Source organism: Pelodiscus sinensis, chromosome 16 (genome assembly GCF_049634645.1).
Source record: "Pelodiscus sinensis isolate JC-2024 chromosome 16, ASM4963464v1, whole genome shotgun sequence".
NCBI lineage: Eukaryota > Metazoa > Chordata > Testudines > Trionychidae > Pelodiscus > Pelodiscus sinensis.
The window spans coordinates 20762335-20776241 of record NC_134726.1 but is presented as its reverse complement, the minus strand read 5'-3'; the positions used below and the strand labels follow the sequence as shown (position 1 = coordinate 20776241).

The 13907-nt window shown below is 48.0% G+C and overlaps 1 protein-coding gene across 2 annotated transcripts in view; it reads left to right on the top strand.

The window, feature by feature from the left end:
- The window catches only part of SYT17 (synaptotagmin 17), a 90330-nt gene that overhangs the window by 37704 nt on the left and 38719 nt on the right, over positions 1–13907 (top strand). For both annotated transcript variants that reach the window (XM_006123154.4, XM_075899385.1), the window contains 2 exons: positions 11801–11921; positions 12963–13118. In XM_006123154.4, coding sequence (XP_006123216.1) covers positions 11801–11921; positions 12963–13118 — 277 coding nt within the window. The remainder of the gene's footprint in view (positions 1–11800; positions 11922–12962; positions 13119–13907) is intronic.

Sequence of the window (13907 nt, the reverse complement as noted above, 5' to 3'; positions counted from 1 at the left end):
CTCCGGTTGCCTACATTACCACCCTAGTTCGAACTAGGGTGGTAGTGTAGACATACCCTCACAAATATCTTATAAATCTCTGCCTTTTCCCCTCTGCTGCCATGTCTCCCATCCTCCCCTTCCCCATCTGCTCCCCTGGTGCCTGCTGCACACCCCCACCCCTCACCCTCCTCTGCTGTCTTGGCTCCTGCTCTTCTTACTCCCCTCAGTCCTCCTGGGACCTACCCCCACCCCATCCTCTCTGACTCCTGCACCCGTGTTGGGTGTTTCCCAGTCCGGCACTCCCAAGTGCAGAAGGTGGGAGCAGAGGGGAAGGACCTTACATACCTTGCCTCAATAGGCTCTTCTTACAGAAACTTCCCAGAGTCACAGATTCACTGCCCTGGGAGATAGGCTACTACCACCAAGTGAATTAAATAAAACCCTGAAAACCAGGAAGAAACACTTGATCTTCTTCCTACGGGGTCCCCAAGCTCTTTAGCCACAAGAGAGCTTGAAAAAAGGAACAAAAAACACAGAAAACACACTATATCTCTGCTAGCTGACCTCTCAGGCTAGGCAAGCACACACACAGACCTCCTCTTACCTTCCAGCACACAAGAGTCAAATCATCACCTTAAAAAACGTGATTTCATTGACAAAACAAAAAGGTGTACTTGATGCAGAATACTTGGCTGCTAGGTGTTACAGAGCAACTAAGAAAGGAACAGATCAAAACATAAAGAAACACAGTGTATTTGGGCTGCAGCTAAGATATGGTAAATGGGGAAAGAAAGGCACGTATAAGTTTAGTCAAACAGCAAAATAAAGAAAAATACTCTGATCGTGACCAAACGTACATTTTTTTTCTATCTACTCATGATCCGTACTGATCCATACTTCCAGGCCCAGGCTATTCCCAGTTTTTCTTGTAGGCATGGTAATTCCATTTGATTACTCCATCTTGCTTCCTCCAGCGCCTAACTTAGAACTCAGACAAAGGACAGCAGCCAGGTATCTATAGTCAATTTAAATGTCAACAGGCTTTCCCATTGGCTTTCTTGGCATTTTTCCAACATCCTTGCTAGCTTACCTGAGTGTAACCCTTTAGTCACCGGTTGTTGGCCAGCACTCCTCCTATCCATCGCTACTAGCCCTTCCCTTTCCCCCTGTACCCACCAGCCCCACTCTTGTCATCTGTAGCTGCCCTTCTCCTCTCCTGTAGTTAGAGCAGGACTGGGGAGGGCAGGCAGAGTTGGGGCAGCTCTGGACAGGCAAGCTCCCAGGCTGCAGGGCCTGAAACAAAGCCTGAGTGTACTAAGGCTGCAGAGGAGCATCAAGGGTAGGCAAAGGCAGCAAGTCCACACCCACTTGTCATGATGAGTGGCCATTTCAGACTGCAGTTTGCCCCTGAGGTATGGGGCTAGATGAAGACTGGCAGTGGGTCACTGAGGCAAGGAGAGTATAGGGAGCCAGGGGTTCTCAGAGGGGGGGACTCCAGAGTGCAGAGACATGGGGAGATACTGGCCAGAAGGGGGCGCTCCAGCACCAAGAAGCTAATTTCCAGAGTGACCAGCAGGAGGCGCCCCAGTGGTGAGTCACATCGTGTTACAGGGTGCCCCAGCAGGCAGCCACCTTAGAGAAAACTATGCCTTAAATCCCAATTACCTTCTCCAGATCACAACTCCTCCTTTCACCCAAACTCCCTCCCAGACCCCACATCTCCTCCTGCCCCAAGCTTGCTTTTGCACCCAACCTCCATCCCAGAACCCACGCCCCCTCCATAGAAGTGCAGCCCCATGACTAACCAAAATCTTGGAGTGGTCCCCCCATCAAAAATTATTGTTCAGCCCTGAATTAGACAGTGTCAGACTTCAGGGCTCATATTCAGCAGCGTGGACTTGGCTTACAGAGTGCATCGGAGAGGCAGGAGCTAAATCTTGAGACATAACTGTAGCCTGGGTTTTTCTGTAGCAATCGATGCATTTGTAACGTGGTTGTTAATAACTCTATATGGCATCCAATTGAGAACTGTGAATGATAGGTGAATAAACTGCAAGAATAAAGTCAACAAGTAGCAAGTTCAGCATATAAACCTGATTAATGAACAGTGGGTTGATCAAAATCTAAGTTACCAGAGGAGAAGTGCAAAGTTACAAATTCAATGAAAATATTTTAGTGCTGAATTGTAGCCAACTGATCCCCCTCCCTGCATTGTAGCAGGATTTGAACTATTCAGCATTCATATTCCTTCCACTGAACTGGAAATAAACATGGATAAGATCAGATATAGTTCACTGCTGAAGTTAAATGCCTTTTCAGGTCCCTGAATCATCTGTATGATAGGCTATTCAGTGAATAGGATTCTTTTTTGAAAATACTGTTTGTCATTCTGGCAAGCACATTACCAGCTGTGCTCAACAACGAGATAGTTAAGACTATTACTTTTTGTCATTTTTCCATCCTGATGTGGTCTTTCTGGGTTGGGTTGCATATTACTTCCTTCAAGGCAATTAATGGAACCCTGCAGTGTTTGGACACTGCAGACACTAAGCTAGAAAGCAGTGTGATGGAGGAAAAGGCCTCAAGGGAAATTTAGGCACATGATGTCTGACCCCAAGACCACTGAAGTCAATGGGGATCTCTGTTCAATTCCATGGGCTTTGGATTAGACAATAATGCAAAGTGGTTTGTAACTCATCACATTCTGCCTGAATATTGCATGCAAAACTATCAGTAAAATATAAAGCCATGTTTTCACAGAGACTCTGCCAGAGCTGCCCATGGCATATGCAAAAGGGCATGACTGGAGATCATTATCTTTGTGTTAACACATTATCTTTGTCTTAACTTGGATCATACCATAGGCAGCATTATTGTTTGTTCACTATAAACCATGGTATATTTTTTTATTTAAAAAAAAGTGTTTTGGTTTGTCCCATCCATTTAGCGTCCTGCATTTGGAGCATAGATTTGTGTGGGGAGGTGCCTGACTGCCTGATCTGTGTGTGCAAATCCAATTGTGTGTGTATCTACAAAAGAAAGCAATGTTTAAAAACACCAATTTTATGGTGAACAAATGGGCTGTGTCTAGACTGGCATGATTTTCCGGAAATGCTTTTAACGGAAAAGTTTTCCGTTAAAAGCATTTTCGGAAAAGAGCATCTAGATTGGCACAGACGCTTTTCCGCAAAAGCACTTTTTGTGGAAAAGCGTCCGTGCCAATCTAGACGCGCTTTTCCTCAAAAAAGCCCCGATCGCCATTTTCGCTATCGGAGCTTTTTTGCAGAAAAAAAATCTCAGCTCTCTACACTGGCCCTTTTGCGCAAAAGTTTTGCGCAAAAGGACTTTTTCCTGAACGGGAGCAGCATAGTATTTCCGCAAAAAGCACTGATTTCTTACAGTAGGAAGTCAGTGCTTTTGCGAAATTCAAGCGGCCAGTGTAGACAGCTGGCAAGTTTTTCTGGAAAAGCAGCTGATTTTCCGGAAAAACTGGCCAGTCTAGACACAGCCATGGAGTTTCTACCCTGCCTTCAAGAAAGTGCCATATCAGGTTCTATGCCCAGAGCCACTGCCCTCTCCTTTGCACTTCCTGGAGACTGGCTGTGCTGGTGACTCAAACCCACTAAAACCACATAAATACCAGCATAAGGATAGCCATTCCTAGGAGATCCATTTGGGCCACTGAGATACTTTAAACTCCTGCAGAGTATGGATGTAAAATCCCGATTAATCAGGGATTAAACTAATCGGTTAATTAATGTTTAACTTGTTAACTGACTAAGTGGGATCCCAGGCCAGGGACCATGCAAGCCTGACTGGTAGCTCGTAGCTCCAGTGTTGGGGCATCCCACTGCCCATGGCAGGCTGTGGCTGAAGGGCTGCTCTCATGCGTGAGTTAATTGTTACCTGGTAAGCATCACTTGGGAAGAATGATGCTTAACCGGTAACTGTTTAACCGGTTATCTGTTCATAGCCCTGCTGGTTGAAACTAAATGGGACCCAGCAGTAAGTCCCCTGAATCTTGGTGCAGATGTTTAGTACTTGAGCCTAGAGTGACTTGAAGAGCTCTGCATTTTTATACATCTGTAGTTCTCAACAGCTGCAGCCCATGTGACATTGTCAGGACCATATGGGTAGTATATATATTATGTGGATACAACATGCATAACATAGACCGCTGCATATGCAGCCCACAGTGGTAAATAGGTTGAGAACTATTCTAGTTTTAAATGTCTCCCCGCCCTTATATTTATATTTATTTATGCCTTAATGGATATTTACAAAATAAGTTGTTTGGTGTTACTGAGTGTTAGTTCCACTCCAGGGAAAAGTATCTGACAGTATGTAACACAGGGTTTCAATTGGTGTTTTCCAAACTAAGCGGAACTTGCAAAAGCTGAACTGTGCAATGAACCAGATAAACAATGACTGCAAATGACAAATAAGAATGGATATATGATCCAAAAGCAAACCAATAGTATGTTTTAACTACTATTGAGAGTAACCTGATGCAGTAACCTGATACTATTGAGAGTAACCTGATAGAGATGAGAGTAACCTGATGCACCCCAGTGCATATTCCCGCAAGAAGCTGGCCGGCCAGATGGGGCACTAGGCTGCAGCGGGAGAGAAGACGTGCTCCTTGCCTGGCTCCCAGCTTCCTGCAGGCTGCTGTGCTCAGCAGTAGGAAGCCAGGCAAGTTAAAGGGGCTAGCTGAGGTGCACTGTGACCCTCTGGGGACTGCTGCAGCCCTGAGCCCCTTCCCCTGCCACTATTTCAGATGGTGGGGGTCTGCAGTTTCACATATTGGTCCCTGTGGGTGGGCTTTCTTCTCTTTCCTGCTTCTTCTGACTCTCAGCGAAGGAGGGAAAGTGCAGAGCCTGCTGCATCACTCCTCTGCGCCCCTCCCCTGGGCAGATGGGAGTGGGAGGGATGCAGCAGGCTCTGCATTTTCCGTTGCTTGCTGAGAGTCAGAGGAAGCAGGAAGGAGAAAAGAAAAACACAGGGACCGGTATGTGCAGCTGCAGTCTATCCCCCCCCCCCCAAGTGGTGCTATTGCTCCCCTGCACTCACTCCAGATACCTCCCAGCTCCCTGCCCTGAATCCTTCACCCCCGTATACCCAGCCCTGAGCCTCTCTTCATATCCCCTAGCATTGACTCCTGCACCCCCCACACCGCCAGCCCCCTGCCCTGACCCTCCACACCACCTCACATTTACATTTCTTACCGGTATTGTTGTATTGCACCCCTCCCCCCTGCCCTGAGGCCCCCAGGGGGATGCGACACAACAGTACCTGTAGGAAACTTGTTACTTTTGCCACTGATTTTAACAATGTTGATTGGGGTGGAAGAATACCAGATTCAGATTAAATTAGAACATGAAATGATTGGCAGTGAAAGGGCTCAGAATTACACATGTAACCCCCAAGGAAATTACCTAAATTCCTGGGGCTCTGTCTGTTGGCAGTTCAGGGAGAAACACGCTATCCCTGGTAGGGAAGGGGAGCCAAGGCAAACTGAGAGTCTGCTTGGCAACCAATAGGGAGTGAAATGCCCCTCCCTGGGAGTTCAGGAGAGGGGAGAAGCCATTTTTTTTGGGTGGAGTCTAGAGCCAGCTAAGGCAAGGCAAGGCTGGCTGTGTGGGGAGTTGTTAAGCCCTAGGCCTGCGTGCAGAGTCCCCCCTGAGAACTGGCCTCTAGGGACCTGAAAGCAAGATCCCTCAGCTGGGCTTTTCCTTTCTCCACACCTGATTCCCAGTTTGTAGAGTTTGCTGGGAAACTTCCCCAGCCAGACTGAGTTAGCCCTCCAGTTCCCTGAGTGAGACTAGTCACCACATTGTCAGCTCTGTTCTGTCTGCTAGTTCAGGGCTGGGGTGTGTGTGTGTGTGTGTGTGTGTGGGTGGGTGGATGGATGGATGGATGCTGGGCTAGGGGACTCCGGTTTGGATTTTAGTACAGTTGTGTAATCTGCACGCCTTTGTGGTGAGGGGAAATCCTGGGTCCGAAGCAGCGTGATTCCTGCCTGAAGAGGATCCTTGCTAGCAGAGATCAGCCCTCTGCAGTGACTGAGGAGTCCAAAGTCATCTCTGAACCTGAGGATCATTCATGGAGTTTGTGAGTGCACCATCTTTTAGTTAGTCAGTCAGGAAATTGTTTTGGGGACCCCCTACTCCCTGAACTGTGTCCTCAAGCCAGAGAGTAAGGGTTTGGGGATTTTATAACCTGCTGCATATTAAACCTGTGGAAGGATTTACCACCTTATCCCGCTTGTGAGTCCTTTGGGCTGTACTGAACCCAGTCAGCCACACTGCTAAACTACTGTGGAGAAGAATTTTGTGGTCATAGGTCATCAAGGGCCCCAACAAAGTACACGTACCAGCAGGACACTAATCTTACATTTGCTACATCGAGTCACGTGACTGGGGCAAGTCACAGGTATTAGCAGCGTGGGACTCTAAAAATAGTGTTTTACCTTGTTATATTATATTTGTCTCCTGTTTAATATAATTATTGTGTTGAATATATTGTATCTGTTTGTGTTATTTCTTGGAAGTCTCCAACTATCTGGCAAGTACAGGCAGTCCCCGACTTACGCGGATCCGACTTATGTCGGATCCACACTTACGAACGGGGCTTTCTCGCCCCGGAGGTCGAGGTGGCGGATTGCTACCTGCGAGCTCCAGGGCGAGAAAGCCCCGTTCGTAAGCTGCTCCGGTGACCCTGGTCTGCTGGAGACCGTCTCCAGCAGACCAGGGGCACCGGGCGGGTTCCCGCGCTTCTGAGGCTTTGCCAGAGCAAAGCCTCAGAAGCGCGGGGAACCGCCGCTGCTGCCGCTTCAGTCCCGGTGCCTGTGGTCTGCTGGGGACCGTCCCCAGCAGACCACAGGCACCGGGACTGAAGCTGCAGCCACGGCGGGGTCCCGCGCCTCTGAGACTTTGCCAGAGCAAAGCCTCAGAGGCGCGGCACCCCGCTGCCGCTGCGGCTCTGCTCCCCGTGTCCCTGGTCTGCTGGGGGGGGCGCAGCTAGTGTGCCCCCCCCAGCAGACCAGGCTTTTGTTTTGGACTCTGGGGCAGAGCAGCTGGGGCGCTGCCGATTGGTCCTGCAGCGCCGCTCTGGGCACTACTGGACCAACCCGGCAGCACCCCAGCTGCTCTGCCCCAGGCGTCCTGATTCAGCCGCTGCTGAAACTGACTAGCAGCAGCTGAATCAGGATGCCTGGGGCAGAGCAGATGGGGTGCTGCTGAGTTGGTCCAGTAGCACCAAGGAGCGGCGCTACTGGAGCAACCCAGCAGCACCCAAGCTGCTCTGCCCCAGGCGTCCCCAAGTTAGCCGCTGCTGAAACTGACCAGCGGCTGACTACAGGAAGCCCGAGGCAGAGTTGCTCTGCCCCGGGCTTCCTGGAATCAGCTGCTGATCAGTTTCAGCAGCAGCTGACTTGGGGACGCCTGGGGTTCTTAAGTTGATTCTGTTTGTAAGTCAGAACTGGCGGTCAGTTTCAGCAGCGGCTGAATCTGGACGCCAGTTCCGACTTACATACAGATTCAACTTAAGAACAAACCTACAGTCCCTATCTTGTACGTAACCCGGGGACTGCCTGTAACTGGGGATTATCCTGTGGTTAGAATTTTCCTCCCAAGCTGCCCTGGTGACCCTGCTAGGAAGGAGTGAGGGGGGTGGAGGCACCGCCAAATAAATTCGTAGGGAAACATAAAGAGGATACACTGTGCTGAGTGGGTGGTGGGATCCAGAAGAACCCCGACCTGTCCATCAAAACCTGTAGGCAGATTGGCATTAAAGAATGTAACCGGGTGGAGAGGGGGCGCTACACACAGATTGTCTCATAGACTGTGTGGGCCCTTTACACCCTACATGCCAACCTGTGACTGATCTGTCAGGATTCAGAGTCAACTGTTCAACAGCCTTCAATAGGCAGCCTGATTTGTGGTACTATGATCAAATAAAGTGCAGTGATGTCTGGGAAGTGTTTTGGATCTGTGATACTAATACAAAACTGATTTTATAGAGTGTGAAGAGCCATGTTGGGAGTGACCCTGTGTCGAGCTACCATCTACCTCAGCCATATGTGTAAGCAAGTAGATAAGCAGCTATCCTGTGGGTTTCTGTGGTACCAGTAAAGGCTTCAGGATCAGGCTATTAGTTTTTTGATCAAGGGCCTAGGCAGCATTTGTTGAAGCATGAATAGTGCATTGCTCTCCAAAAGGAAGGTATTAACTATTCTTAGTAATATACCAAAGGTATCGCTGCCAGCTTAAGCCAGCTATTAAGGGCTGGGGCCCATCTCACAGATGGTTGGCAGTAGCTCCCCAAGCGTGCACACAGTTTCAATAAAAAACTTGTCAGGAAAAATCTGGTAAAGCCAATACATTTCCACTAATTTTTCCTAAACACCTGTGTCATCTCACTCTCTCAGCCACCTGTTCAGTGCTTAGGTAGGATTTGGGCCACTCAGTGTTCCCTGTAAACTGTGCACTTGAGTGGCTGCCCAGGAGATATTCCAATGCCACTCAGCTAATTAGCAGAGCACCCAGAGCTGGCAGCATGTGTTTCTACTGGTGCTGCACATTCACACATAGCTCAGTGCACATAAAATTTATTCTGCACACGGATGGGAAAAAATAGAGGGAACATTGGTGTGGACCTACCCTTGGTGCAGAGTACAGTGTGTATATTTTCAGACTTAGATCTCCTATGGGCAGTGCCTTCCAGACAGAGGTGATGGTAAGCTGCTTCTCCCTGGTGCAGTGCTCCAGCAAGAAGAAGCCAACTGGGTGGCGCGCTTCCAGCTGGGCTCCTGAGGCTCTTCTGCAGGCTGCCTTGCTAAGAAGCAGGCAGGTGAAAGGGGCTGGTTGGGAGCATGCATGCCCTCGGCCCCTGTCTGGGGCTGCCGTAGCCCCTAGCCCTCTCCTCTCCCTCCCTGCACTCTTTAGGGAAGGTGGGGAGGCTATGGCTGTGTGTGCCTGTAACTCTGATGCCCTTCCCCTGACTATAAGGAAGCAAGGGGAAAACGTACAGCTTGTGTGCAGCCTTCTCACTCCCAGCTGCCCAGGGGAGGGGCAGAGGAGAATGTACGTAGGCTGTGCACTTTCTCCTTGCTCCTTGAGAGTCAGGGGAAGGAGAAGAGGAGCAACAGGGACCTGGTATGTGTGTATGCAGCCCCCCCTCCCAAAATGGCATCATTGCCTCCCCCACTCACCCCTACACACAGCCCAATCGCCTGCCCTGAGCTGCCTGTCCCGAATTTTGTACCCTCTATCCTTCCTTTTCTGTGCCCCCCACACCTGCAGCTCCCTGCCCTAACTCCTGAACCCCTACACCAGTGTTTCTTAATTTTTTTAAGACCGAGGAACACCAAATAATTATTTTTTATGAGGAACACCAAAAAAAAAAAAAAAAGTTGGGGGAAAGTTATTGAGACAAAAGGGCGGCCATTTTGAATTCTGTTCTTCTCCGCGGCACACTGGTGTGCCGCGGAACACAGTTTAAGAAACGCTGCCCTACAAACTCCAGCCACCTGCCCGGATTCCTGCACCCCCTATGCCCTCCTGCCCTGTGCCTCTCCTCTCTCCCCAACCAAGTCCTGCACCCCCCATGCTCCCCACTTCTCTGAGCCCCCCCTCCACCCCAGACTTAAATTTCTTACAGGTATTGTCATATTGCACACTCCCTCCCAATCTCCTGCCCTGAACCCCACCAAGGGGGGTGCAATAACACAATACCTGTAAGAAACTTAAGTTACTTCCCCCCTGCTTCCAGACAAGAGGGAATTACCTGTGCAATGAAGATTTAGACTGCAATGCTCGTCTCTTGCATCACAGTTGTGTGAATTCCTTGACAAGAGGAAGTGAGGGTGTGGGTGGTGGTGGTGGTGGGGGAGCCTTTCTCCATCTTTCTTTTAGGTACAACCAGAATGAAGTTTCTCTTGGGAAGAAATGGAGAGTGGTGAGTGGTTAATTTGGATTGTGTGTGTGCTGCATCTATTTACAGGGGCGGATATAGGGCAGGGCGAGCGGGGCAGGCGCCCCGGGCCCTGCGCTTCAAGAAGCCCCATGTCAAAGGGAGGACCCTGCGAAATTGTGATGCCCTGAGCCCCGCAAAATCGTCATCTGCCCTTGTCTATTTATATTGCCATCTGTTGCCACCTGGATAAGGGAGGAGTGATGAAGGTTCAGGCCATCATTCTGGGAGACTCATAAAGGCTGGTGCCTTACATCTCCTCCCATTTTAGATTTGACTTACCCTCCTGCTTGATTTCTCTGACCAGCTTGGCCATCCTCAGGGGGGCATCCCTACATTTCTCTCCTTGGCCTCCCCAGACTGTGACTAAGTAACTCCATTGTCTACCTAGAACCTTGGGCGGCCGCAGAAGGTAGGTCTGGGGGAGACCTGGGTCTAAACTTCTCCAAGGCTTGGATATGGGAGTTCTGGGATAGACTCAGCTCTGGTGATGAGAATGGGAAGATACCAGCAACAGTAACAATAGTATCTGAAAGGTGAATGTCAAACCAACAAAATAGTACTTGCTGGATGTGTATTTTCCTTACACTCATATAATAATAGCAATAGAAAGCATCAAAGGCAGTGCATGCCAGTCATCTGTAAAACTGAACACACATTTAGGCAGCATTTAGCAGTATTTTAGATACTTGGGTTCTTTTTTTACTCATTTCAATTAAGTCAATGGAAGAGGGATTAATGGATAAACAGTTATGCTTATATAAAGTTAAGGTCAGGACACTCTCTTCTGAATAGCAAGGACACTGGTAAGCCTGGCTCTCAGATATCTGCGTGACACGCTGCAGTATCAAGGCATAAGGGCACAAGCTCATAAGTGAATTCCACCTTTGAATTTCCTTCCTGTTGTCAGCTTGTACTGCAAAGCTAATGTTACTTAATCCTGTAGAGTCTGATTCTCTAAGCATTCAGTGCCCAGAATTTGCAAGGCTTACGGTGGCAGTTTTGTGTGGGTTTCTTTTGCAGGATTGGCCCATATTTTGTATGTTACCAGCAGCTTGGTCATGTTAAATTATTAACATTAGAACTAGCTTAAAAGACTTCAGATGCAAGAAAGGAAAATTACATATCTTGAGATGCCTCTTCCTGGTGCATTCTGTTGAACAAGTACTGACAGGGTGACAAAGTGCTCTTGTCTTCTGCTCTCTCTCTGCAGACTAGCTGCCCTTTCAGCTTCTAATAACCCCAGTGCAGTCTATTTCATTTGCTCTCCCCATAACCTTTCTGTTCCACACCATCCTAGGTACAGTTTCTCCTCAGATCTCTGCTGAGGAGAAAGCATTCTCTCTCCAGAGACTGGTTCTCATTCACTCTCCTGCACTGCATTCTTGAGTTTTCTTATATCTGCTGTGTTAATGGGCCGATTTCCTCATTAGTCCTCATCCAATCTATTGTAATCCACTAATTAGGCCCTGTCAGGTTCATGCTGGGGAGAATGATTTGGTGTGTAAGTGACCAGAGTGCTATCTCAGCTCTTGGTTCCTAGCACTCTGACACAAACTCACTACTGAGTAGTGATGGCAGTTAAAATTGAACCATGTTCAGTGATTATGTTATATACTAAAGCAAACCTACGAGTAGGATATAGTATTCTTTTTTTTATCTTGTTCAGTGCAAAGCCCCAAATGGTTCCTGATGATGATGAAAATGGAATGTGAGCTAAAATGTTTTCAGACATCACAGTCAATTAGAGGGGCCTGTTATTGTTGGTTTAATTGTAACAGCCTCTCTAGCTGACTTGTATATTGTATGCAGTTGTATATTATTAATTTCCTTTTCCTGGTAGAATGAAGTTGAGTTGGGAGAGCTGCTGCTATCGCTAAATTACCTTCCCAGTGCAGGAAGACTGAATGTAGACATTATTAGAGCGAAACAACTTCTTCAGACAGATATGAGCCAAGGTTCAGGTAAAGTAAAGGGCAGTGTATTTTTCAGATCACTCCTTCATGTTTGTGTGTGCTCTGAAATTATCGTGTATACTTAGGCTGCCATTTTTGAAGCCACTTAATGAGTTGGATACTCACTTCATATTAAAATTAATGCATGGCTTTGAAAAGCTCCAGTATATGTGTTTTTTTTTAAAAGCATATAAATCAAACATTGAAAATTCAGTTCTACTGGCTGGAGCGCAGGACTGAGAATCAGGAATTTCTAAATGCTATTCCTGCCTCTTTTTATGTGGTTTAGGGTTATTTCTTAACGTATGCGCTTTGCTTTGCAGCTGTAGAGTGGTGTGTGTGTGTTAAATATAAAGATGGTTTCATTCTGCAATACTTATGATTTTTTATGGTATCTACCCACCTCTCTCGTGCTTTACCTGAGTATGGAGAAAGGCCTGTTTCACTCGCCTGCCAGCTGGTGATTTCCCTTCTACTCCACAATATATTTCCCTGACTCCCTACACCAGCTGCTGCTGCCGTCAGATTGTTGAAATCTGTCAGCGAGAGATGGCTTCCGTCCAGGCCTCCATTCACTGCATTCCATGCAGAGCCAAGAGAAACATTCTGAACTCTCTGCCTGAGCCTGGTATATCTCCACTGCAAGCCACCTGGTACCTTGACATAAGAATCCGGATCCCCAACTCCCTTCCCAACCCCCAAGCTATTTTTCCTCCACAATGAAGCTTCACACTCCCGATCCACCTATGCAGAACATTGACATTTCTGAGACAGGAACATTGACTGCCTGTAACTGTAAAGCTGGAATTACATAAGAACATAAAAATGGCCATACTGGGTCATACCAAAGGACCATCTAGCCCAGTATCCTGTCTGCCGACAGTGGCCAATCCCAGATGCCCCAGAGGGAGGGAACACAACAGGTAATCATCACGTGATCCCTCCCTTGTCACCCATTTACAGACAAACAGAGGCAAAGGACACTATTTCTGCCCATCCTGGCTAATAGCCATTGATGGACCTAACCTCCTGCGTTTGTGTTTCTCTCAGATCCCTTTGTGAAAATTCAGCTGGTTCATGGATTAAAATTAGCAAAAACCAAGAAAACCTCTTGCATGAAGGGTACGATAGATCCTTTCTACAACGAGTCCTTCAGCTTCAAGGTTCCGCAAGAAGAACTGGAAAATGCCAGCTTAGTATTTACAGGTAAAAGCATTCTTGCTATTGATTTGATGCTATTGTGGCTGTCTCAGAGGGAAATGAATTAGCTGCCCCAATGCATGCACTTTCGCCTACACAGAGGCATCCTCTTTTTCAGCAAACTATCATTTATGGGCCAATCAGCTCTGGCATTTCTAGAGGAGCTTAATGAACATCACATTTCTCTGCATAGAAGCTTTCCTGGCGCTAGCACCTGTAGCATGGAATTGTCTAGGAACTCACCTTGTGATCATCACTCTTCATTGGCGCTGCTGGGAAAGCGTTTCCACTGAGGAGAGAGGCAGGCTAGTTAAACTGGGCCCTACACTGCTTCATAGAGAAGACAGAGGAATGAGAGACAGGTGGAAGGAAGAATCTGATGATAGTCCACCTAGACCTTTAAATAATAATTGTTTTGGGATGCCACGTAATTTTTACTTTGAGGACTGTGCACATGCCTTGTACTAGCCCATTATACATTGGCACATAAATTGGTTTGTTTATGCCTGTACTTTTAAAAGGGCATTATTAAGTACAGGTTGAAATTTGGGAATCTCTGGTCGGGCAATATCTGTGATCTGGAAGGATCGCGGATATTGCTGGACCAAACAGCCCCAACTGGCCAGGTTCAGGGGCTGGGCTGGTGGTGGGGAGCATGAGGCCGGCATGGTAATAATGGGAGCCCAGCCCAGCCTGTGAGCACAGCCCCAGTGGTAGCAGGGCTGGCACAGCGGGGAGTGCAACCCAGACTGGAGCCTGGGCCTATGTCTACACTGCAATGCTATTTTGGAATAC